Genomic DNA, 23,482 nt, shown 5'->3' on the forward strand with positions numbered 1-23,482 from the left:
TACTCTCTTTTATTATTTCAAAAAAAAAATTAAGTAAAAAACATCACTATATACGAAACAAATTACTTCCGGGTGTTACTAGTTGAATAACTTATATAATAATGTTACGTAGTACTATAATTTATTTAAGCTTTTGCATGATGGGTTATTTATAATGAGCAGTCATCTTTCGACTTATTTAAAAAAGTTTGATTAGTTTTAAAAATAGAAAAGTACTATTAAATGTACTAAAAAGAATTAAAATGCTTAACAAAATAATTGAGAAATTATAAAAATAAAGAAATGCATAAGTAAAAAATAAAAAATACTTTACAAGAGAAAAATCAATGCATTTGAAATTATAAATTCATAGAAAATAAAAAAAATAAATCCATAAAAAATTATTAAGATGCTACACGACTGTAGAAAATTAAGATTAAAAAAAAGTTACACTATTAGCAGAAAATGAAAACATGTTTTGTATAGAAAATTATATGGAATACGTTATTAGAGCATCCACAATGGGCGGACGATGCCCCATCGTCCGTCGCATTGTTCGCCACTGTGGCATCGCGGATGATGCGACGAACAATAACACGCGTTTTCATTTTTCTTTTTCTTTTTTTCAAAAAAAAATTTCTATTAAAACACCCTAATTCTCTACCATTTCCCATCTTCCAATTTTACATCTCATAATTTTTCTCTCTCATCTCTCTCATCCCTCACTTTCCAGTTTTCTCACTACAAAAATGAATCCCAACGGCGACGATTGGAGTGCATCGGATGGCAGTAGACGGGCCTTGACTCGGGCCTTGTTCGATTGCGTTAATGACACCGCGGCGGAATTTATAAACTTGTAGTTTAGCAAGTGTTTGGATGGTTGAAAGTGCATAATTGAATGTTTTATGTCACATTACTTGAGTTTCCATCTATGATCCCTTACTTTAGTGTTTTGATGAGTTTGTCGAGTTTTTGTAGTCACAACAGGTGGAAACGGGCGAAAAGGGCACCAAAACCGGAGGTCGGGCATTTCATCGTAGGAGCCGGGCATTTGGCCCCCCAGGCCGGGAGTAGACCGGGCGTTTTGAGCGAGCTGCGGTGTTAAGAAGAACGCCCGGTCGGGCGTTTTGTTATTCAAAAATCGCCCGACCGGGCGATTTACTCGTAAGCTGATTTAATTCTAATTTTCGCCCCGGGTATAAAAGGGACCTAGGGTTTGACTCCAGCATACTTTCCACATGCCCCAGAAGCAGTTTCCACCTTGAAGAGCCAATTGAAGTGACGAAGAGTCTAGTTCATCAACAAGTTTGAAGACGAAGACGATTTGCCCATTCAATTCACCTTTGGGAGTATCTTTATTAGTTTTCCTATGTTCAATTCACTTTCTATGGATTTCTCTTGTGAATTTGCATTGAATATGAGTAGCTAAATCATTTGTAGAGTTTTGGTGAAGACTACAATGAATACTTTTGATTAATTCAAGGACTTTTGATTACCTTTCCTCTTGTGATTTCTTTGTTTCATTCTTGTGCCTTTTCAATTCAATTGTTTAGCTACCAATTGGGTTAGTTTACCTAGTTTTGAGTAATCAAGAGATACCTAATTAGGATTGATAAAAAAATGAACATCACCTAGATAATTTGATTTCGAGAGAAGGAATTCTAGAGTGAGGGCTTGAGTCTTTTGTTTTAAGGAGTTAATTGTGACGTATTAGAAGAAGACTTCAATATTAATGATTAATCAACTGGTTAAGTGCACTCAAGAGAGGGCTTAGTCTAGACTAGCGGCTTTCCTAGTAATCCTAGAGACTCTAAATGGGTAATCGAAGTTGTTGAGTTGTTCACATCGTGTTCGTTGTAGTTGGATCCAAGACCCTACCTCGTTCTCTTACTTGAAACTCGTCTTTTGTTGCGTACTTTTGTCTTGTTTATGTTTAATTGTTTTTCAAAATCAAAACCAACCTTTCCGGATTTTCTAGATAGTAGTCAAAATCGGTTCGTGGTACTTGAGTTGCACAATTTGTCTCCGTGGATACGATACTCGTACTTGTTTATTGCTACACTAGCCCCATACACTTGCGGGTAATTCTCGTGTTTAAAATAAATCGAGTCAAGTTTTTGGCGCCGTTGTCGGGGACAATTTGTGTTTTTAGCTTAATATCGTGGTAAAGATAGAGATTACTATTCTAGATTTTATTGCTTTAATTTTTATTTTTTATTTTTGAGCTCTCAGATTTGTGTTGTCTTTTTCAGGTTGTATGCAAACACGCTCTAAGGGTTTACCTTTAGAGCCTATTGATCTTGAGATCGAAGCATCCAACAGAAGGAGAAACGCTTTGAAGAGGCTAAACCAGCGGATCCGAGTTTCTTCTCCGGTCCAGAGACGGTCACTTTCACCAGTTCAAGAACCACCGTCACCTACTGTATCACCAATTCACTCTCTTGTTCAGTTTGAGCCACATCCTCCTTTTCTGATGGACGGAGGAAACGGGGGGAACAATAGGAATAACAATCCACCACCTCCTCTAACGAATGCTCAACTTCAAGAGCAACTCGCAACATTGCAGAGGCGGTTAGATCAAGGGCAGAATGGGATACCAGTGCAGAATATGTTTGCCTATAATGGGGTGTCAAATCCAGCAATTGTTAGCAACAACGTGGATGCTAACAACTTTGAGCTCAGGAGGGGGCTCCTTCAGATGGTAGAGAACAATGTGTTTAGAGGCCGATCCACGGAGGATCCTAACAAACATATCACCAAGTTCATCCAGATCTGCAACACGACGAAAATCAATGGAGTCCCAGATGAACAGATCAGATTAAGGGCATTTTCTTTCTCTCTAGAGGATGATACCCGGGATTGGCTGGACAGTCTGGAGCCCAACTCCATCCGTACGTGCGATGCATTGGTGGCCAAATTCTTAGCAAAATAATACCCTCCGAGTGAAGCTTTGAATAGGCAATCAGCGATTCTAGCATTTGAGATGACTCCTCAAGAGAGTATCAGAGGAGCTTGGGAAAGGTTCAAAAGCCTTTTGAAGCGGTGTCCTAATCATGGTTTAAATCCAACCCATCAAGTCCTCGCATTCTACAAGGGGTGTTTGGGAAGTCGTGCCACCTCCCCGGTTGAAATGGAGCACTCATCGTATTGGGCGGTGAGGCAATTGAACATGGATTTCACTAAGGCCGGCAAGGAGAGGATGCTTCACCTCAATCTACTTGATGAGTTTAGGAATGAAGCATATGTTAATTCCTCCATCTACAAGGCAAGGATGAAAGTTCACCACGACAAGATGATCAAGAGGCGTGAGTTCTACCCGGGAGACGCCATTCTACTCTTCAACCACAAGTTGAGGTTCTTTCCGGGCAAGCTGAAATCTAAGTGGTCCGGCCCCTTCACTATTAGAACATCCACAATAGCGGCTAGCCGATTCGCGTCGCTAGCCGTTCGGCTAGCCGAACCATTGCAACCAGCCAGCCGAGAATCAGTGAGAAAATCGGCGTGGGCTAGCCGATTCGCATGTGCTGGCCGCCATTGCGGCGTGCCGATCGGCCAGCGCCCATTTTCGTTTTTTTTTTTAAAAAAATTTGAAAACCTATATATACGCGATTTTAGTTTCATTTTCATTTGCACCACTTGTTTTAACGAGTTTTCTCTCTCTCTAAATTTCTGTACAAGAGCAACATCGAGCGATGGACAACAACAACAAGTCCAGTCCGGCGACGAGCGGCTCTCATACTCCCACGGTACCCGTGGGATCTGGATGGGGCCAGTTGGGCAGGCAGATGGGCCCAGGGTTTAACGTCCTTTGGCAACAGTTGATGGGGATGATGGCTAGAGCGCCGGGGGGGATGCCGGGCAGGGTGCAGGCGAGCGGCGGGCAGTCAGCGCCGAGGTGGGGAGGTATGTCCCAGATGCAGCAGCAGATGATGGGGATGATGTGGCAGGGAGGGATGCAGCCCGGTATGCATCCCAGGATGCAGGGGCCACCTGGGGGGGGACACGGTCTATCGTCCCTCTCTTGATTTTTTGACGGCTTCGTCTCACACGTCGACCCCAGTGGAGACACAGTTCACTGGCGATGACCTTTTGTCATTGCATGAGATGGGGATCGATCTCGAGGAGCCGGACACTCCCGTTCCAGCGGGTCGGGCCGCGCCGAAGAAGAAGAAGGGCAAGGTGGTCGGCGAGTCGTCGCAGCCCGCTATTGACGACACCCCCAGGTGGAGGATGAGTACGCCGCCGTGGCCAAGGGGTGGTTGTCGGTTTGGGAAGATCCGCTGGTTGCGAACAACCAGCGAGTCGTCAACATGTGGGTGAAGATTAGAGCAGCCTACAGGAGGAACTGCCCGCACGGGAAGGACTACAGAGGGGAGGAGAGCCGGAAGGGGTGGAAACAGATTAGGGTCGCAGTCGGCCGATTTTAGGGGTTGTACGCCAACGCCCTCCGCCAGCTGACTAGTGGGCAGAATGAGGAGGACGCCCGGAAGATAGCGGAGAGTCAGTTCCCCTTGCCGGGGAAGTATAAGGAGTTCATCTTCTGGGAATGCTATGTGTTGCTGAAGGACTCCGAGAAGTTCAGGGCGGGGTGCGACGCTGGCTGGCCGAAGAAGCAGAGGCTGAACTATTCCAGCGACTACAGCGGCAGCAGCGGCGGATCCCATGACCTCCCCCCGGATGCTGAGGAGTTTCCGTCCCTTCCATCCTCTACTCGTCGCCCTCGCGCGGTTGGCCAAAGGCGGGCGCAACGGGCAGCGAGGGGAGGATCCCCCCTATCACCCCAGGAGGTCGTCTCGGCACCCACCCCCCCACGCGCGTACACCTTATTCTCGCATGCAAAAACGGAGGAACGGATGTTCGCGGTCTTCCAAGAGTGGAAGGCCGCAACCGACCCCACGGAGAAGAGGTTTCTCTACTCGATGCTCGAGAATATGCGGATGGATTTGGATGCCTCGAGGCACTGGTGGGGGGTTCAGACGCGGGCTCAGATACCCCGGGTGGCGGCTGCGAGGATGGCGGCGGCGGCGACGACGAGGAGTAGAGAGTGGCGGGGCTCGTGTGTGGGAGCCCTTTTTTTTTAGAAAAAAATCATGTATTTCTTTTTATCTATGTACCTTTTTTTAATGAAATGAATGAATTTTCCCGTATATGTCTCGTAAATTTAATTCCGTAATTTAATCGAAAATTTAATTCCGTAAATATAGTTGTTTTTGAATTATTTTTATTGCAGTTGGCCTATGGCTGGCCTATTTAAGTAAATGCTGACGTGGCAGGTGGAATTTTAGTGCTGCTGACGTGGCAGGGAGAGAGAGTGGCTGGCCTATGGCTGGCCTATTCCTATTGTGGATGCTCTTAAGGAAGTCATGAGCAATGGAACGATGGAGCTCTTTGGACCCGATGGCACCACTTTCAAGGCCAATGGTCAAAACTTGAAGAAGTTCTATACTAGGGAGCAACAAGACGAAGTCTTTGTTGTTGGCTTGATCGAGTAGGTGGAGATTGAAGAGCGTCGAGCATACGACGGTAAAAAGTTGCGCTATAGGGGAGGCAACCCCTAGTAGATACATTTATTGCTTTTGTGTGTGTTTTGGCTTATCTTTTGGTGTGTGGGTGTTTACATGTTTAGTGCTTATTTTCTTTCCCTACATTTGTTTGAGCCGGGTTTTGGTGTTTTTAACGTTTTGTGTTCTGAGTTTCTGTTGCAGAGTAAAAACAAAACGCAGAAAATGGAAACGCCCGGGCCACAGCTATGAGAATGTATTGGAACCCATTAGATGGGGGGAAGGGCCCCATGAAGTCGATGCCCCACACATCAAATAGCTCGACTTCCACAATTGTCGTCATCGGCATCTCCTTCTTCTTAGAAATGTCCCCCCATTCGCTGACACTCATCACAATTCTTCACATACTCTTGACAATCTTTGGAGATGTTTGGCCAAAATAGGCCACTTTGTAGCACTTTCATGGCAGTCTGGTTGGCTCCAAAATGCCCCCCGCTAGGTGCGGCGTGGCAATGCATTATGACGGACTCCCACTCCTCTTGAGGGACACATCTCCTAATCACCATATCGGCACACCTCCTAAACAAGCACGGGTCATCCCAAAAGTAGAACTTCGCGTCGTGGAAAAATTTCTTCTTTTGATAATCTTCAAGTCCTTCGGGAACCACCTTAGCGACGAGGTAATTCAAAATGTTAGCATACCATGCCACTTTCCCCTAAGCCACGAAGAATAAATGCTCGTCCGGAAACTCTTCGTTGATGGCTAACTTCAACTTCTTCTCTTCATTCATATGCTCCATCCTTGACAAGTGGTCTGCCACCACATTTTCACATCCTCTTCGGTCTCGGATCTCCGAGTCAAACTCCTGTAGGAGCAAGATCCACCTAATAAGCCTTGGCATCGCGTCTTGCTTTGCAAAGAGGTGTCGGATTGCGGCATGATCAGTGAAAACGATGGTCTTGGCTCCGATGAGATAGGGGCGGAACTTATCAAAGGAGTAGACCACTGCTAGCATCTCCTTCTCGGTGGTAGTGTAGTTGACTTGGGCAGGGTCCAAAGTTCGACTTGCATAGTAGATCACCCGGAATATCTTATCCCTCTTTTGTCCCAAAGCCGAGCCTACCGCCACGTCGCTCGCATCGCACATGATCTCGAAAGGTTGAGACCAATCCGGCGAGATAAGGATAGGAGCGCTCACCAATGCCTCCTTCAGCTTCTCAAAAGCATGCAAACAATCAGGGGAAAAGTTAAATTTCACATCCTTAGCTAACAAATTGCAAAGAGGTTTAGCAATTCTTGAGATCCCTGATAAATCTCCTATAGAAGCCGGCATGCCCCAAGAAGCTTCTTACTGCCTTCTCATTTGTGGGTGGAGGCAGCTGCTCAATTGCAACGATTTTGGCTCTATCGACCTCCAAGCCACTTGCAAAAATTTTGTGCCCAAGCACAATGCCATCCCTAACCATAAAATGGCATTTCTCCCAATTGAGCACGAGGTTAGTCTCCTCACATCGCTGCAACACTTGAGATAAATTGTCAAGGCAGTTATCAAACGAATCACCAAATACAGAAAAGTCATCCATAAACACTTCCATAATGTTTTCAATCAAGTCATGGAATATGGACATCATGCATCTTTGAAACGTGGCGGGAGCATTACACAAACCAAAAGACATTCTCCTATAGGCATAGACACCATAAGGACAGATAAAGGCTGACTTATGTTGGTCTTCAGGTGCTATATGGATTTGGTTATACCCCGAGTACCATCTAAGAAACAGTAGAACTCATGCCCAGCCAACCTATCTAACATTTGGTCAATGAAGGGTATTGGGAAATGGTCTTTCCTAGTTGCAGCGTTTAAGGCACGGTAATAAATACACACTCTCCACCCAGTGACCGTCCTAGTGGCTATCAACTCATCGTTCTCTCCCTTTACTACAGTCGTACCTCCCTTCTTGGCTGCTACTTTGGTGGGGCTCACCCACTCACTATCAGAAATGGCGTATATGATGCCGTCATCTAACAATTTTATCACCTCCTTCCTTACCACATTTTGCATAATAGGATTAAGCCGCCTTTGGTTTTGGGCCTTAGGTTTATGGTCATCCTATAAATGGATCCTATGCATACACAATGATGGACTTATTCCCTTCAAGTCCGAGATTGACCACCCTATTGCTCCCTTGAATTTGCTAAGGACTCTCAACAATTTATCCAATTCAGAAGCAGAGAGAGATGATGATACAATTACCGGCAGGGTGTCATCTTCTCCTAAGAATGCGTACTGCAAATGTGATGGAAAAGGCTTCAGTTCCACTTTCTTGTTCTTTTCTTCATCATTGCCGTCTTCTTCATTCCTAAGAGGTAGGAATTGTTGACGGTGTGATCTGGGGATCTCATTCGCTGAATCTAGAGCACCTACAAACTCAATTAACTCATGATTAGCGTCCATAATATCAATAATATGAGAAGAATGAATAGAGTTAACGATACACCCCTCTAATTGATCTTCTTGTGAGTTGGTGTAGGTCATCTTTCTGACACACTCGTCCACTATAGTCAATACATTGCAGTGCTGTAGGCTTCCTCCAGGTTCCACATCGTGCCTCTTCAAGGCTTCATAGATGGAGAAAGTCACACTCTCTCCATTGAAGCGAAAAGTGAGCTTTCCATTGTCAACATCGATCAAGGCCTTCCCTGTGGCTAGGAAAGGTCTTCCTAGAATGAGAGGCACCTTCTTGTCTTCCTCCATGTCCAATATCACGAAGTCAGCTGGGAAGACGAACTCATTCACTCTCACCAAAATGTCCTCCACAACACCCACTGGATGGGACACCGATCTGTCAGCCATCTGCAACGTGATGGATATGGGTTTCATCTGGCTAATCTTCATCTTGTTATAGAAGGACAAGGGCATGAGGTTAATGTTTGCCCCAAGGTCGCATAAGGCATTCTCCACAAAATAGTCTCCGATAGTGCACTCAATAGTAAAGCTTCCCGGATCCTCCATCTTGGCTGGGAGCTTCCTTTGCAGGATCGTACTACAGTTTTCCGTCAAGTTGACGGTCTCATGATGCTCCCACTTCTTCTTTTTGGCGACAACTTCCTTGAGAAACTTGACATATTCAGGCATCTGCTGCAGTGCCTCAATCAGCGGAATGTTAATCTGCACCTTCTTGAAGATCTCACAAAATTTGGCGAACTGATCATTCTTCTTCTTCCTTTGCAGCACTTGGGGGAATGGCACTCTAACCTCTGCTGGCTTGGCTAGTGTGTTCACCTCAGGGTGAACTGCAAGAGATGATGTCTCAAGTTCCTCCTCTTCTACTTCAGTCGCTACTTCCTTCTCTGGCTCAGCTACAGGCTTTGATGGAGTCTCTGGCATGGAAGGACCCTCATAACTCGTCCCACTCCTCAAGTGAATCGTCTTGCAATCCTTGGGACTTATCGTTGGCTGCCCTGGGAATTGCCCTGGCTTATGCTGGCCGCTCACAGACTGAGCGATCTGACTCATATACACCTCTAAGTTCTTCATATGTGTCGCCATGCTGTGCACATCATTCTCTACCTTCTCGAGCCTCTTGTTTGAATGCTCCATATTCTTCTACAACTGGGTCATGAAGGCATTCAGTATGTCCTCTGAACTCCTCTTCTGCGACTCATTGATCATTCCTTGAGACACTGTAAACCCCGGAGGTGGCTGCAAGGCATTGTTGGGATTCCCATAGGAGAGATTGGGATGTGGCTTATTCCCACAGTGGTTGAAACCTCCACCCCCTGGATTGGGGCGGGAGTTGTTATAGTATTTGTTGCCCCCTTGGTGTATGTAGTTGACATCTTCTACACCTTCTAGGTTATCTTGCACCGATGATACCACTCCCATAAGATCCAGCTTCTTGTGGATGAGCTCCAATTGATTCGCCAAGCTGCTGTCGGGACTGACTTCTGAGGCAGAAGCTATTCTGTGCACCTTGCTCCTCTCATTAGTCCAAGTTCCATCATTCGAGGCAACTCTCTAAAGTTCCTTTCGACGCTGACGATGAACCAGACTTGGCACGCAATCGAGTCCATCATGTTTCAGCTGCGGAATACCGTACACAATATGTCGTTAGCATTGTTCAATGAGATATTTGGAATTACGGGGGTAGTGTCCAAGATGCCCTATGAGTTCAGCCACAGTACAGACAAGTTCTGGCAGGAGATCACGGGCGAAAGGAAGTTTTCTGCCAACAAGGCAAAGAGCTCTTCCATCCGGAACCCTGTCTTACGCATCCTCCAGAAGGCATGCGTCTGCTTTCCCTTCGCCCGAGTAGAGCATGGGAGCATCACTAGAGATGAGTTGTTTCTGCTGTGGCAGATCTTGTATAGACAACCAGCTCTGAACCTGGGCCACTTTATGATTAAACATCTAGAACGGACCGCGAAGAAGAAGAACGGGACACTGTGTGTTGGTGTGGTGGTGGCCGCCATTGCCCTCCATCTGGAGGTGCCACTGAATGGCATGATAGCCGACGTTGGAGAGTCGTTGAGTCCGGTGTTGGATATACGTTCTTAAAGAGAACCACTCATGTCCATGGACCGGAGCAAAGGGAGAACTGGATGATGAACAGTCCAGCCCACCACCAAATCACATCAGGGAACCCACCCAGATATGTGGCGAGCCAGGGGCCAAGCGGTGATGAAGGAGCAGATGGAGATGAAGAAGAAGAGGACGAGGAGCATGAAGAAGCACCGACCCAAAAAAGAGGAGGAGATGGGGCTGAGCCAAGCACCTCACGACGGAGGAACCGTGGGGTGAGGATTGAGGAGGAAGTTGATGCCATCAACAACAGGCTGGACAGCGTGGAGCTGACTGTGCAGCAGCTGCAAGGGAACAATGACGCTCAATGGGCTCAGTGGCACCAACAGAGCAACGAGCAGTGGGCGAACATCAATGCCCAGGTTGGGAACTTCTACGCCCAGTACGATGAAAGATGGGCCACTTTTGTGTAGCAGCAGCAGGATTTCATGGCCGCCTGGAGACCTCCTCATCACCCGCCGAATCAGTAGAGGTCTGCCCCAATTCCACATTCTTTCAAACTTATCCTTGCCTTGGCTTGGAATAAGTTTGGGGGGTGTCTAGTGGAATTGAGCCTTTTTCTCTTTACCCTCTCCCTAATTCTTGTTCCCCGTGATGTAATTTGTGGCGACTTGATGATACGCCCGGATTTTGTACTGTTTTAAGGCGATTATTTGGTCCGTTTTTGTTATCAAAATCACTCTACATGTCCATTATTTGCATATTCTATACATTTTGGTATTTTGACGTGTTTTGTGAGAAATGTGCATATTTGAGCCGAAAAGGGGAGTAAAAACGCATAGTTTGGAAATCTGGAGTCAGACGGCGACCGGCGACCGCCGCGAAGTTGTACGGCGACCGCCGGCGCCCGGCGGTCAAAGCTATGTGGCGGCCCGCCTCGGAAATTTACGCTAGGAGAAGAGTCTCGCCCGGCGACCGCCGGAGGACATGTGGCGGTCCGCCACCGAAGGGTCAGAATCTCTGGACTCCAACGCGGCGACCGCCGGCCAAGGTGCGGCGGCCCGCCGGAGAAAGGCGGCGAATCCGACCAGCCCTAGATTTGCTCCAAGATTTACCAAATTTTAAAGATCTTTTCCTTCTATGATGAGGAATAATCTTCCCCTATAAATAGGACCTCAAGCTTCATCAAAGAAGAGTTTTTTTCCGACACACAATAAGAACACATTCATAGAGATCAAAAGCTAGAGTACTTCAATTGTGCAAGGAGTTGAAGAAGGATTTCAAGAACATCAAGAACGACAAGAATTCAACCTACGGGTTTTATTTGCTTTAGTTTTATGTTCAAATTGCTTTCCCTTCAATCTATGTTTTTAGTTTATTCAGTCATGTGTAACTAAACTCATAGGATTCTAGGGATGTGTTAGTAGCAACTTTGGTTATACAATTCCGTTTTCTATTTAATATCCGTTTTGTTTTTACTTTGTTTCTTCCCTAAGTTAATCATGATGCTTCATAATTGAGTGACACAATTATGTATGATTCAATACAACTTGCTTCATAACTGTGACAGAGTTCTAGCGAGTTAGATCCACTTAGTAGACACTACAGTTAGCTTCCTTTAATACGGCACTGTTAATTGAGAGTGAGGACTTTTCAAGGGTCTTAGGAGCTTTTTGGAGTTACGTGTTAGGATTGACAACCCTAATGTTAGTAATCAACGTTTGTATCGCATGAGCATAAGCTAGGTGACTCATCCTTTCAAAGTATTAACTGTGCTAGGGTATTGTAGTTTGGAATTTGTATAACCATAAAAGTGAACGCACATCCCTGGAATTCTCCTTATCTCTATACTTTTCTCTCCGTGATTTGCTTGCTCTTAGTTGTTTACTGTTTTTAATATTTACTGTTTTCAAAAAGTTACAAAAAAAATTCTTGTTTCTCCAGATAGTAATTGAGTTCTAGTAGAAGATAGACACTTTGTGTACATCTTCCCCGTGTTCGATACCCGGTACTAACCTTTTGCTATACTATACCTACTCTGTATACTTGCAGGTATTTATAGTGCAAATAAAAAGTGCATCAAGTTTTTGGCGCCGTTGCCGGGGAAGACAATTCACTTTGGAGTGATATCTTCAAACGGATAATTTTACTACTTTGGATTTTTATTGCTTTCTGTTTTAATTTTTTTTAGTTTAATTTGTTTTTGTTTTCGAGTCTTGCAGGTTTTGTATGCGAACGCGTTCTGGGAAGTACATCTTAGAGCCGCTTGATTTAGAGCTTGAAAGAACTCGTAGAATAATAAGAAGTGAAAAAGGATCAGGAACAATGGGTGACCGAACAGATATTGAGAAGCTGCAGGAGATGGTGAAGTTGCTGATGGATGAGAGAGATGCGGAGAGAGCAGCCCGAGAAGCCATGGAAAAGAAGAACAGAGAAACATTACTTGTGATGAACATGTTCAATCATGGGAATATGATCACTTTTCCTAACGGCCCTCGTATTGATGCTAACAATTTTGAGTTACGCATGCCCCTTATCCAAAGGGTCGAGCAAACTCCTTTTGCAGGTAGGGCGACTGAAGATGCTAACCGCCATCTCTCCAAATTCGTGGAAATCGCAAACACTCTGAAATTAAATGGTGTCGACGACGATGCCATACGGGTAAGACTTTTTCCATTCTCATTGATTGATTCTGCTAAAGAGTGGTTTGAGTGTATGCCACCAGAAAAGGTCTCCACATGGAAGGACATCGTAGCTACCTTCCTCGACAAATACTACCCGCCAGGCACTATTTTGAAGCTCAAAAGTGAGATCTTTCAGTTCACACAAGGCCATGACGAGCCCCTCTATGAGGCATTTGCTCGTTTCAAAGCTCTTCTTCGAAAGTGCCCAAACCATGGTTTTTCCATAGACCATCAGGTAGGAATCCTCTATAATGGATTTAACGAGAAGATATGTGCTATGCTTGATTCAGGGGCAAATGGAGGATTTCTAAGAAAGACAGGAGAAGATGCCATGGCGGTGATCGAGGAGTTCGCCACCAACAGTCGGGGGTGGTCTAAGGAAAGGCATGCCACGAGAAGAGTAGCAGCCATAGAAGAGGCCGAGGAAAGTTCTTTTGCTAAGGAGTTAGCAGAACTTAGAGTCAGAATTGATCAAATGGACATCTCGAGGAAGGAAGATCCAATTCCGGCAACTTCCATAGTGGCGGTCAATGCACCCGAAACTGCCATATCAACTGTGGAAGAAATCAACTACGTGCAAGGAGGCGGTCCCAGAAACTACAATAACAATTATCGCCCTAATCAGGGGGGCGGTAATTTCAATAATTATAATGGGAACCGTCCGCACCCAAATCTTTCTTATTCTAACAATAATTACTTGCAACCCCCTGCAGGATTTAATGTTAGCAAAGGAGGAGTGGTTGAGCCGATGAAGAAGGAAGACAAGTATGAACAAGGAATCACGAAGATCTTGGAAGTAATTACGCAAGATAGGAAGATTAATGACACCAAGATCGGAGTGGTCGAAGCAAGGATAAACAACCTCGAGCAAGGAATGAACACAATCTCGGCAGCTGTAACCAATATTACCACTCAAATGGAGCAAATTCAGAAGAAGTTAGATGAGGATAGAGCAAAGGCAGCAGCAAGAGTGGATGATATTAACAAGAAATGGGTGGCAAAGCAGAAATCTGGGGACTGCCCAGATGCCGGCGGACCGCCGCAGACCACGCAGCGGCCCGCCACTGAGACGGCAGAGACACCAACCAGGCAGGACTGCCCAGTCGCCGGCGGACCGCCGCACACCCCACAGCGGCCCGCCACTGACAAGGCAGAATCGTCCACTAAGCAGGAGCTTGTGCGGCACAACGGGATTGTACTCCCTTTTCAGCCAAAGAGGAAGTTCAAGCTTGAAGAGCAGTTCAAGCATTTCCTTAACATGTTTTGCAAGGTCCATACTAATATTCCTCTTGTTGAATCGTTGCAGGAGATACCAAAGTATGCAAAGCTACTAAGGGAGGCGGTAATGAGGAAGAAAAAGCCGACTAAAGCCGACCTTAAGCTACCGCATCATTGCAGCGAGATCATCCAAAAGGAAAGGGCAGTGAAGCAAAGAGATCCGGGCCAGTTCATCATTAGATGCCGAATTGGAGAAGGGAAAGTTGACAAAGCACTGTGCGATTTAGGATCGTCCATCAATCTCATGCCACTGAAGTATTACGAAAGGCTCAACATTGGGCCACTCAAATCTTCAGACGTAACACTCAGGTTGGCAGATAACTCGTCTATCAAGACTGTAGGTATGATTGAGGATGTCCTAGTTAAGGTTGATGATTTTATTTTTCCCGCCGACTTTATTGTGCTTGACATGAAAGTAGACAAGAACGTCCCTCTAATCTTAGGGCGAGATTTTCTTGCCACTTGCAAAGCTTTGATTGATGTAGGTCGTGGCGAGATTACAATCAGTGATAATCATAGTCAATCCACCTATAAGATCGAGCGCGAGATGCTAAAATTTGAGGAGGCAAAGCGGGCAAAAATGGAACAACAGTGCAGAGCAGTCATGGCTACCGACTTGACCAAGCCCAAAGATCCCTTTGAAGCGGAGGATCCTTCTACCTCCACTATCTACATTGTCAAAGAGGTAAGACACTCTTCTAAAAAGGGTGATGCTAATTCTTCTACATCTGCTCCACAGAAGAAGAAACAGAAGAGAAAGAAAACACCCAAAGAGGACCCCGAGATATACGTCATCAAAACCAAAGAGGGGAAGTACAAGTGGTGGAAGAAGCTAGGGACCAAGTTGCTCCCTATGCCAATTTTCAACACTCGAGTTATTGATCCGCCCAACTAGTGGGCCACTTCAAGTCGAGCTAACGACTTTAACAAAAGCGCTTATTGGGAGGCAACCCAATTTTCTTTTATTTTTTTTTATCTTCTCATTTTCTTTTATGTTATGTTCTGTTTAAAAAAAAAATAATAAAAAATAATAAAAAAATAATAAAAAAAAATTAAAAAAAAAATTAAAAAAAAATAATAAAATTTTTTTTTGGTGGCGGTCGCCGCACTTAAAGCACGGCGGTCGCCACACGTGTGTTAACATGTGCAGGAAGGATCGGGCTTAGGGCGGGCCAGAGTAATCGCTGCACGGGCCGCGGCGGCCCGCCAGGATTGCTGTTTACGAAGGCCCGTGTGGCGGCCCGCCACGAGAGACGCGGCGGTCGCCACACGCAGTCCAGAGACGGGAGTGAGCCATAAAAGGATAATGGGATCAAAAGGGAAACCGGAGAATGCGAAGAACTATGGCATTAGCCTTGCCACGGAAGAGCAAAAGGCTATGTGGAAGAAAGTGTCGGCCCGAGAGACGGCACCTTCTAGATATCCCCACGATTTCCCTCTCCAAACTTTGGGGATCATGGAGGATTTTTGGAAGTTGTGCGACGTGGGTGATGGGAATGGCCTCGTCTACATGTTCCAAAGGAAGTGGCCATCGTTTCGAAAGTATACTCTCGAGTTCCTAAGCTCGCTAAAGGTCACTAAGGATCGCCGCCAAAATTTTCCACTTAGCATCGATTTCCGCCTAGCGAACCGTTGGCACTCGCTCACCATGGAAGAGCTTAGTGGGATCTTCCATTGCTTCGACCCCAACCCCGAAGAGGACAATGAATATGAATTTTCAGAGGTTTGGGGGGCGATGACAAATGAGCAAGAGCATGCAGCGGGCTATGCCAAGTCTTCATCAATTCGCAACCCCGTCTTGAGGTACCTCCATCGTGCTATGACTCAGCTTATGTTTGCTCGTATCGATGGGGGAAGTGTCTCCCAAACGGAGCTCAACGTGATGTGGTGCCTACTCAACAAGAAGGGAATCGATTATGGGACCCTCTTTACTTACTATGTGGATAGGATCACGAAGAAAGACGGGGGCGTCATTTGTTGTGGGGGATTGATTACGGCAATTGGCGAACATTTGGGGATATCTTTTGCCGGTATGACGGAGGATGGTGGAGAAAAGTTTATCACTTATGAGGTGCTATTTTCGGTGGGGCTTTTGAAGACCGATCAGTGGGGTCAAGGGTATTTTATGCAAGTAGCGGGGGATCACTTTCCCGTTCCACTCCCGCAATTGACCAAGGTCGATGTTTGGGCAAACCAAGCAAATTGGAAGCTCGACAAACCCGCCCACCGGAGAGCTATCGAGGCTAACCCCGTCAATGGGGAATTTAGAAAGAGGAACATTCCCTCTCGCATTCCTCAATTTGAGCCCGATGAGGATTCCGCGTTTGATGCCATTGATAACTATGAAGAGGTCGCGGAGCATTCACAAGCTCAAGGGAATGAAGCACCGCCACCACCGCAATCCCAACCACGACGAGAAGAGGAAGAAGAAGAAGAGGAAGTGGAAGGACATCGCCGCCGGACAAGAGCGAACCGCCGCCGCGGGAGGCCAAATCCGGAAGAGGAGTTTCAAGTCAACACCTCCGCCCAATTAGGAGAAATTTTCTCCTACATGCAAAACATGTCCAACACTTGGGACAATCGATGGGCGGAGCAACAAGCGGAGAATGCCTACAACCGCCAAGGGTGGACGGCTCAAGGCGATTGGCGCACGGCGGAACAAGAATTTTGGGAGCAACAACGTTTGGAAGACGCTCATCGGCGTCAACAATAAGAAGAGCTCCGAAGGATGGCCGCCGAAGCTAGAGAGGAACGAGAGACAATGAGGAGTGATATCACGTACCTCGTTGGAGCTTTCGAGGATCTTAGCGCCCGTTTCCCTCCACCTCCTCAAGATTGAAGAAGTCAAGCTCGATGACTTTAAATGAGCATTTGTACCATGTTTTTGGATGTTTTTTAGACGATTTATTTCCTTGTTTTAACAATTTTTGCCTTATTTTTAAGTATTTTTGGTTTTGGTTTAATTTTGTGCTTTGCAAAAATTTTCGCAGGTTCTGACCTCTCCGTGGCGACCGCCGCAAGCTCTGCGGCGGTCCGCCACCTGAACGCTGGAAAGCTTCTTTGACATGCGGCGACCGCCGAACAGCTGCGGCGGACCGCCACCTGGGCACATTTTTCCAGCGCGATTTTTCGAAATTCTTCGAAATTTCGCCCCGCTCAACCTCTACGCGAAATTTTTCAGGGTACGTTTTTGTTTTCAGTAGTTTACTCACGTCCCTACCGACTCTACAAACTTATTTTACACTTTGTTGTAAATAAGTTTGGGGGGATGAAGTGGTGGACCGTGAGTTTAGGGTTTTCTTTTTGTTTTTTGTTTGTTTTTGCTTTAATTTTCCAAAAATCCGTAGGAGATTTTTGTGTTCTAAAAAATGTTTTCTTGAATCCATGTCATGAACATAACATGAAGAACTTAGAAACACGCATGCTTAGGGACACATTAGACCGAGTTGCCAATGATATTATATTCCATCTATGTTTAAGTGTGGCTTAACGTTTTGATATGATGGTTGGGTGAAAAGGTGCATAATTAGTGAATTGCTTGTTCGCCTTGAATCGCGCTTCTACCTTGTGAGATTTGAGCCTTAAATTCTTTCTTGTGTGATTTATCTGTATGCATGTATATGTTTCTAGAACTTGCTCCTAGTCTGCCTAAGTTTACATAGTGTTTAAGTTGATTTAGGAGGATGTTAGGCCGTCTTTTCTTAGCTACTTTTATATCCAAAATTTTCGACCCTCTCAATTTTTTCCTTTGGAGCCAATTTTGAGCCTTTAAGCCTTTTCTTTGGAAGCCAAAATAAATGGGGGGACAATTCCTTGGGTTAGTATAGTTTTTGTTATCTTCTTTTGTAAAGGAATTGGAGAGATAAGGAGGAAAGTATAAAAAGTAGTGTGCTTAATATTAAGAAAGTACAAGTTGCGAAATTGAGAAAAATTCCAAATATGTGCTTGATCTTAGAAAAAAAGAGAAAGGATGTGTAAGAAAGAAAAAAGAAAGAGAAAGAAAAAGAAAAAAAGAAAAAAAAATGTGTGAAAGGTTGTGAAAAAAAAAAAAAACGAAGGATTGAAAGTAAGTTGAAGGAGAAAAATAAAGTGTTAGAAGTGCCTTAAGTTTTAGAAAAGTGGAGTCATCTTAACTCTACTTGGGATATTTTTATATTTGAGTCACTTTTTAGCCAAATATTCCTCACCTACCAAAGAGCCTACGTTACAACCGAAAAGAAAGACCTTTCGGACTTTTGATGCTTAATCACATTGAGTAGAGGAGGGATTAGACTTTGAGCAAGCCTATGGTAAACTTTGCATGATGCATGATTTGAGTGATTTACACTTTACCTTTATACACTTTGAGAGTGAGAGAAAGAACACTTCCCATCTTTGGAAGTTTGCCACATGTGAGTGCTTGAATTCAAGGTGTTCCACGAGTTAGTAATGAAAGTGCACTATTAAGCCTTGCTTGATTTGATTGTGTTAATCCATGTTTAATCTATTCTTTCATCTTTTGAGGCAATTATGACGTCTAGTCTTTGTGCATTCCGTGCGTCTATTCTTGTGTCTTTAGTGTTTTGTTCAAGGACAAACAAAAATGTAAGTTTGGGGGAGTTGATACGCCCGGATTTTGCACTGTTTTAAGGCCATTATTTGGTCCGTTTTTGTTATCAAAATCACTCTACATGTCCATTATTTGCATATTCTATACATTTTGGTATTTTGACGTGTTTTGTGAGAAATGTGCATATTTGAGCCGAAAAGGGGAGTAAAAACGCATAGTCTGGAAATCTGGAGTCAGACGGCGACCGGCGACCGCCGCGAAGTTGTACGGCGACCGCCGGCGCCCGGCGGTCAAAGCTATGTGGCGGCCCGCAGAATCTCTGGACTCCAACGCGGCGACCGCCGGCCAAGGTGCGGCGGTCCGCCGGAGAAAGGCGGCGAATCCGACCAGCCCTAGATTTGCTCCAAGATTTACCAAATTTTGAAGATCTTTTCCTTTTATGATGAGGAATAATCTTCCCCTATAAATAGGACCTCAAGCTTCATCAAAGAAGAGTTTTTTTCCGACACACAACAAGAACACATTCATAGAGATCAAAAGCTAGAGTACTTCAATTGTGCAAGGAGTTGAAGAAGGATTTCAAGAACATCAAGAACGACAAGGATTCAACCTACGGGTTTTATTTGCTTTAGTTTTATGTTCAAATTGCTTTCCCTTCAATCTATGTTTTTAGTTTATTCAATCATGTGTAACTAAACTCATAGGATTCTAGGGATGTGTTAGTAGCAACTTTGGTTATACAATTCCGTTTTCTATTTAATATCCGTTTTGTTTTTACTTTGTTTCTTCCCTAAGTTAATCATGATGCTTCATAATTGAGTGACACAATTATGTATGATTCAATACAACTTGCTTCATAACTGTGACAGAGTTCTAGCGAGTTAGATCCACTTAGTAGACACTACAGTTAGCTTCCTTTAATACGGCACTGTTAATTGAGAGTGAGGACTTTTCAAGGGTTTTAGGAGCTTTTTGGAGTTACGTGTTAGGATTGACAACCCTAATGTTAGTAATCAACGTTTGTATCGCATGAGCATAAGCTAGGTGACTCGTCCTTTCAAAGTATTAACTGTGCTAGGGTATTGTAGTTTGGAATTTGTATAACCATAAAAGTGAACGCACATCCCTGGAATTCTCCTTATCTCTATACTTTTCTCTCCATGATTTGCTTGCTCTTAGTTGTTTACTGTTTTTAATATTTACTGTTTTCAAAAAGTTACAAAAAAAATTCTTGTTTCTCCAGATAGTAATTGAGTTCTAGTAGAAGATAGACACTTTGTGTACATCTTCCCCGTGTTCGATACCCGGTACTAACCTTTTGCTATACTATACCTACTCTGTATACTTGCAGGTATTTATAGTGCAAATAAAAAGTGCATCACTTGAGTGATTCTGGCATGTACCCTAATTTGATATGATGGCATCTCATGTGGTGATAGTAGGACAGTTTATTTGATTTTCTTCTTTTTGGTGTCTAGCTTTTGTGTGTTTTTGTTGGTCGGGTCTTTCCTTGGGTGAAATTGAAATGGGAAATGGGTGAGTTGGCAAGATAAACTAAGCATGTTTGTTGGATGAGTTGCCTATGATGATTATGGTTAAAATGTTTGTGAAAACTTGTTGATTTAGCTAAGTGACTTGTGTTTCCTATTTGTGATTTGCCTAAAGTGAATTGCTCGTTGTCTTGTCTATTGCCAAAAGTTACCTTGTGAGGATTGAGACCATCTCCTATTCTAAAAAAAATATGTGTGATTTTTCATCAACTATGTTATATGTTTCTAGAACTTGCTCGCGGTCTGTTTGAATCTGCAAAGTGGTTATAGTGATAGGAGAGGACGTTAGGCCATCCTTTGGAACCTTATCTTAACCTTGAACCAAATTGTGAATCATAATCCTTTGTTAGCCTATTTTGAGTTTAAGCCTTTTTCTTTGATAGCCAAAAATGTGGGTTGAATCTTTGTTGGGTCATAGGAAAAGAAATTTTTGGGAAAAGGATTTTGTTATAGCAAGAAAGGATCGAAAAAAAAATGAAATGAAATAAAAGACATGCAAAGCATGTAAAAGTTAAAAAAAAAAAAAAAGAGAGAGAAAGAAAACAAGAAAGAAAGAAAAGGGAAAAGTATGGGTTCGATTGAATAAGGAGGTTGAGTTGAGATTGAATAAGTGTTGCTAAAGAAAATTATGAGGATTGGGAAGTTGAGAAGAGTTTAGGCAAAGTCTAATCTACTGGGAGTTATAATACACAAGAGCAGAGTAGTTGTAGTTTCATCTTTGGGGTTATAAGTCACTTTGGTCAAATGTTCCTCACCTAACCAAAAAGCCTTACATTACAACCTTAAGAAAAGACCTTTCGGATCCTAAATCTATAGTCACAACATAGCAAAGGAGAGTCTAGACTTCGAGCAAGCCTATGGTAAACTATACATTTTTGATTGACTTGAGAGTTACATACTTTACCCATACACTTTGAGCGTGAGAGCATATTGAAAAAAAATTACACTATATACATCCGGTGAGGGTAATTGACAAGGTGGAATACGTGTTAGTAGCTTGAAGCAATGTTCGATATGGTTCTACTTGTTTGCGAAGTTAATGATGCATGATGACTTGTTTTCTTTTACTGAGGCAATGATGAAAATCCAACACACTTGCAAGAGTTTATTTTTCTTTGTTTTCTTCTTTTTCGAGGACAAACAAGTGTTTAAGTTTGGGGGAGTTGATAAACTCGTAGTTTAGCAAGTGTTTTGGATGGTTGAAAGTGCATAATTGAATGTTTTATGTCACATTACTTGAGTTTTCATCTATGATCCCTTACTTTAGTATTTTGATGAGTTTGTCGAGTTTTTGTAGTCACAACAGGTGGAAACGGGCGAAAAGGGCACCAAAACCAGAGGTCGGGCGTTTCATCGCAGGAGCCGGGCGTTTCATCGCAGAAGGCCGGGCGTTTGGTTTTGGTGCCCTTTTCGCCCGTTTCCACCTATTGTGACTACAAAAACTCGACAAACTCATCAAAACACTAAAGTAAGGGATCATAGATGAAAACTCAAGTAATGTGACATAAAACATTCAATTATGCACTGTCAACCATCCAAAACACTTGTTAAACTACGAGTTTATCAACTGGTTAAGTGCACTCGAGAGAGGGCTTAGTCTAGACTAGCAGCTTTCCTAGTAATCCTAGAGACTCCAAATGGGTAATCGAAGTTGTTGAGTTGTTCACATCGTGTCCGTTGTAGTTGGATCCAAGACTCTACCTCATTCTCTTACTTGAAACTCGTCTTTTGTTGCGTGCTTTTGTCTTGTTTATGTTTAATTGTTTTTCAAAATCAAAACCAACCTTTCCGAATTTTCTAGATAGTAGTCAAAATCGGTTCGTGGTACTTGAGTTGCACAATTTGTCTCCGTGGATACGATACTCGTACTTGTTTATTGCTACACTAGCCCCGTACACTTGCGGGTAATTCTCGTGTTTAAAATAAATCGAGTCAGGAATGCTTGGCACAAATGGAGCGTGAGCGTGAACGGCGGCGCGGGTCCCTCGGACGAATGTCCCCTGCGAGCACGACGTAGCTCACCAACGTCTGGTTGCAGACTATTTTGCCTAGCAACCACGGTGGGGCCCGACGGTTTTTCACCGCCTTTTTAGAATGCGGTAGGATATGTTTCTCCGCATTGTCCGGACGTTGGAAGAACGTGATGAATACTTCCAGTATAGGGAAGACGGTATCGACAGACCCAGACTTACGCCGTTGCAGAAGTGCACGGTTGCGATCCGGCAGATGGCCTACGGCACCATAGCGGATATGTTCGACGAGTACCTTCACGTCGGTGAGACAACTTGTCGCGACTGTCCGAAGAATTTGTATAGGGGAGTTGTGGAGGCTTTTGACGACACATATTTGCGACGCCCGACTGCTGATGATTTCAAGAGCCTGCTGAGGATGCACGAGACGGTGCATGGCTTCCCTGGAATGCTAGGAAGCATCGACTGTCTGCACCGGCAGTGGAAGAATTGCCTAATGGAGTGGAGAGGTCAATTTACTAGTGGCTACAAGGGCAGCCACCCGACGATGATCCTGGAAGCCATCGTTGAACACCGGCTCTGTATCTGGCATGCATAACACTGTTGACATAACATTGAGCATACGATTTTGGTTATGCACTACTTTATTTATCAAATGTTGGTGGTGGTGATCATTGTCTAGCACTGTTAGTGTTGTTATTGCAGTGAATCGTGTGCTAAGTGAGTCCAATTTGATAATATCCTCAAGAGATATTCGAAAAAAACTTTATTACTTAGAAACTCAGCCGGTTGGAATTTATTCCAGAATCATAAATAAAGATTTTGAACTCGACAACTCTTAGAAACAGATGTTAATTGATTAAAGAAATATAGCATAATTAAAATAATTAACGAATATTTATATCAGAAACACGAGAATAATAAATTAAAGAGGTAAAGCCCGAATTATTCGTAATTTGAGATTGGACGGGCAGTCAATATCATTTTATTATATTGGCTGATAATATTATTCTGTTAACCTTATATTAACTTGGGGCTCAATTTAATTGGTAAAAAACCTACAAGTTTGGCTCAAGCCCAACCTCTATGGATTCCTATTTTGACTCATTATAAACCTTATAAAATGAAATTAGAAAGAAGATTTAGATCTAATTTTATCACAAAATTTTGTGCCCCTCTCTCCCAGGATTGGCGAAATTTAGTTCTTCAAAGAACTGTAGTTCAATCTTCTTTCTAGCCAAGGCGTTTCGATTCTGACAAGCTTTGTCCACATAAAGGTCATTATTTGAGTTCAGAAAACAAATTAGAAGATCGTGGTTGAGTACGAAGATATTCACGCAGAGAAGGCGCAAGCAATCTTCGATTCATTGGAGAATCAAATCGATAATTTCTAAACCGTAGGAAATTCATGTTTTAGGGTTTTTATTCCTTCAGCTTGATTTATGTGT

The 23,482-nt window shown here is 43.9% G+C and overlaps 1 protein-coding gene, 1 non-coding gene and 1 pseudogene across 2 annotated transcripts; 1 reads left to right on the forward strand and 2 right to left on the reverse strand.

Moving 5' to 3' along the window:
* Positions 1-2,236: 2,236 nt before the first annotated feature.
* Positions 2,237-5,471, forward strand: LOC125194667 (uncharacterized; annotated as a pseudogene).
* Positions 5,472-6,196: 725 nt separating this feature from the next.
* Positions 6,197-8,617, reverse strand: LOC125194668 (uncharacterized). The gene is made up of 2 exons (XM_089056535.1): positions 7,737-8,617; positions 6,197-6,707 (listed from the first exon to the last, which is right to left on the reverse strand). Exons 1-2 carry the CDS (start codon positions 8,615-8,617, stop codon positions 6,197-6,199), a joined length of 1,392 nt encoding a protein of 463 aa, XP_088912661.1.
* A 4,182-nt stretch (positions 8,618-12,799) lies between these two features.
* LOC148927248 (small nucleolar RNA R71) lies at positions 12,800-12,906 on the reverse strand. The gene has a single exon (XR_016129719.1). It is a non-coding gene; the product is annotated as a small nucleolar RNA R71 (small nucleolar RNA).
* Between the last annotated feature and the right edge of the window lie 10,576 nt (positions 12,907-23,482).

The sequence above is a fragment of the Salvia hispanica genome, chromosome 4, assembly GCF_029641045.1.
Source record: "Salvia hispanica isolate PSC_SH4W2 chromosome 4, Shi_PSC_v1, whole genome shotgun sequence".
In the NCBI taxonomy this organism is placed as follows: domain Eukaryota; kingdom Viridiplantae; phylum Streptophyta; class Magnoliopsida; order Lamiales; family Lamiaceae; genus Salvia; species Salvia hispanica.

Bases quoted from the DNA above. Each gene is read 5' to 3' on its own strand.
- LOC125194668 (XM_089056535.1), bottom strand. From the start codon at position 8,617: ATGCCTGAATATGTCAAGTTTCTCAAGGAAGTTGTCGCCAAAAAGAAG. The intron at 6,708-7,736 runs GGTAATTGTATC...TGATTGTTTGCA, and splicing joins GGAGAAGATGACACCCTGCC to TGCTTTTGAGAAGCTGAAGG.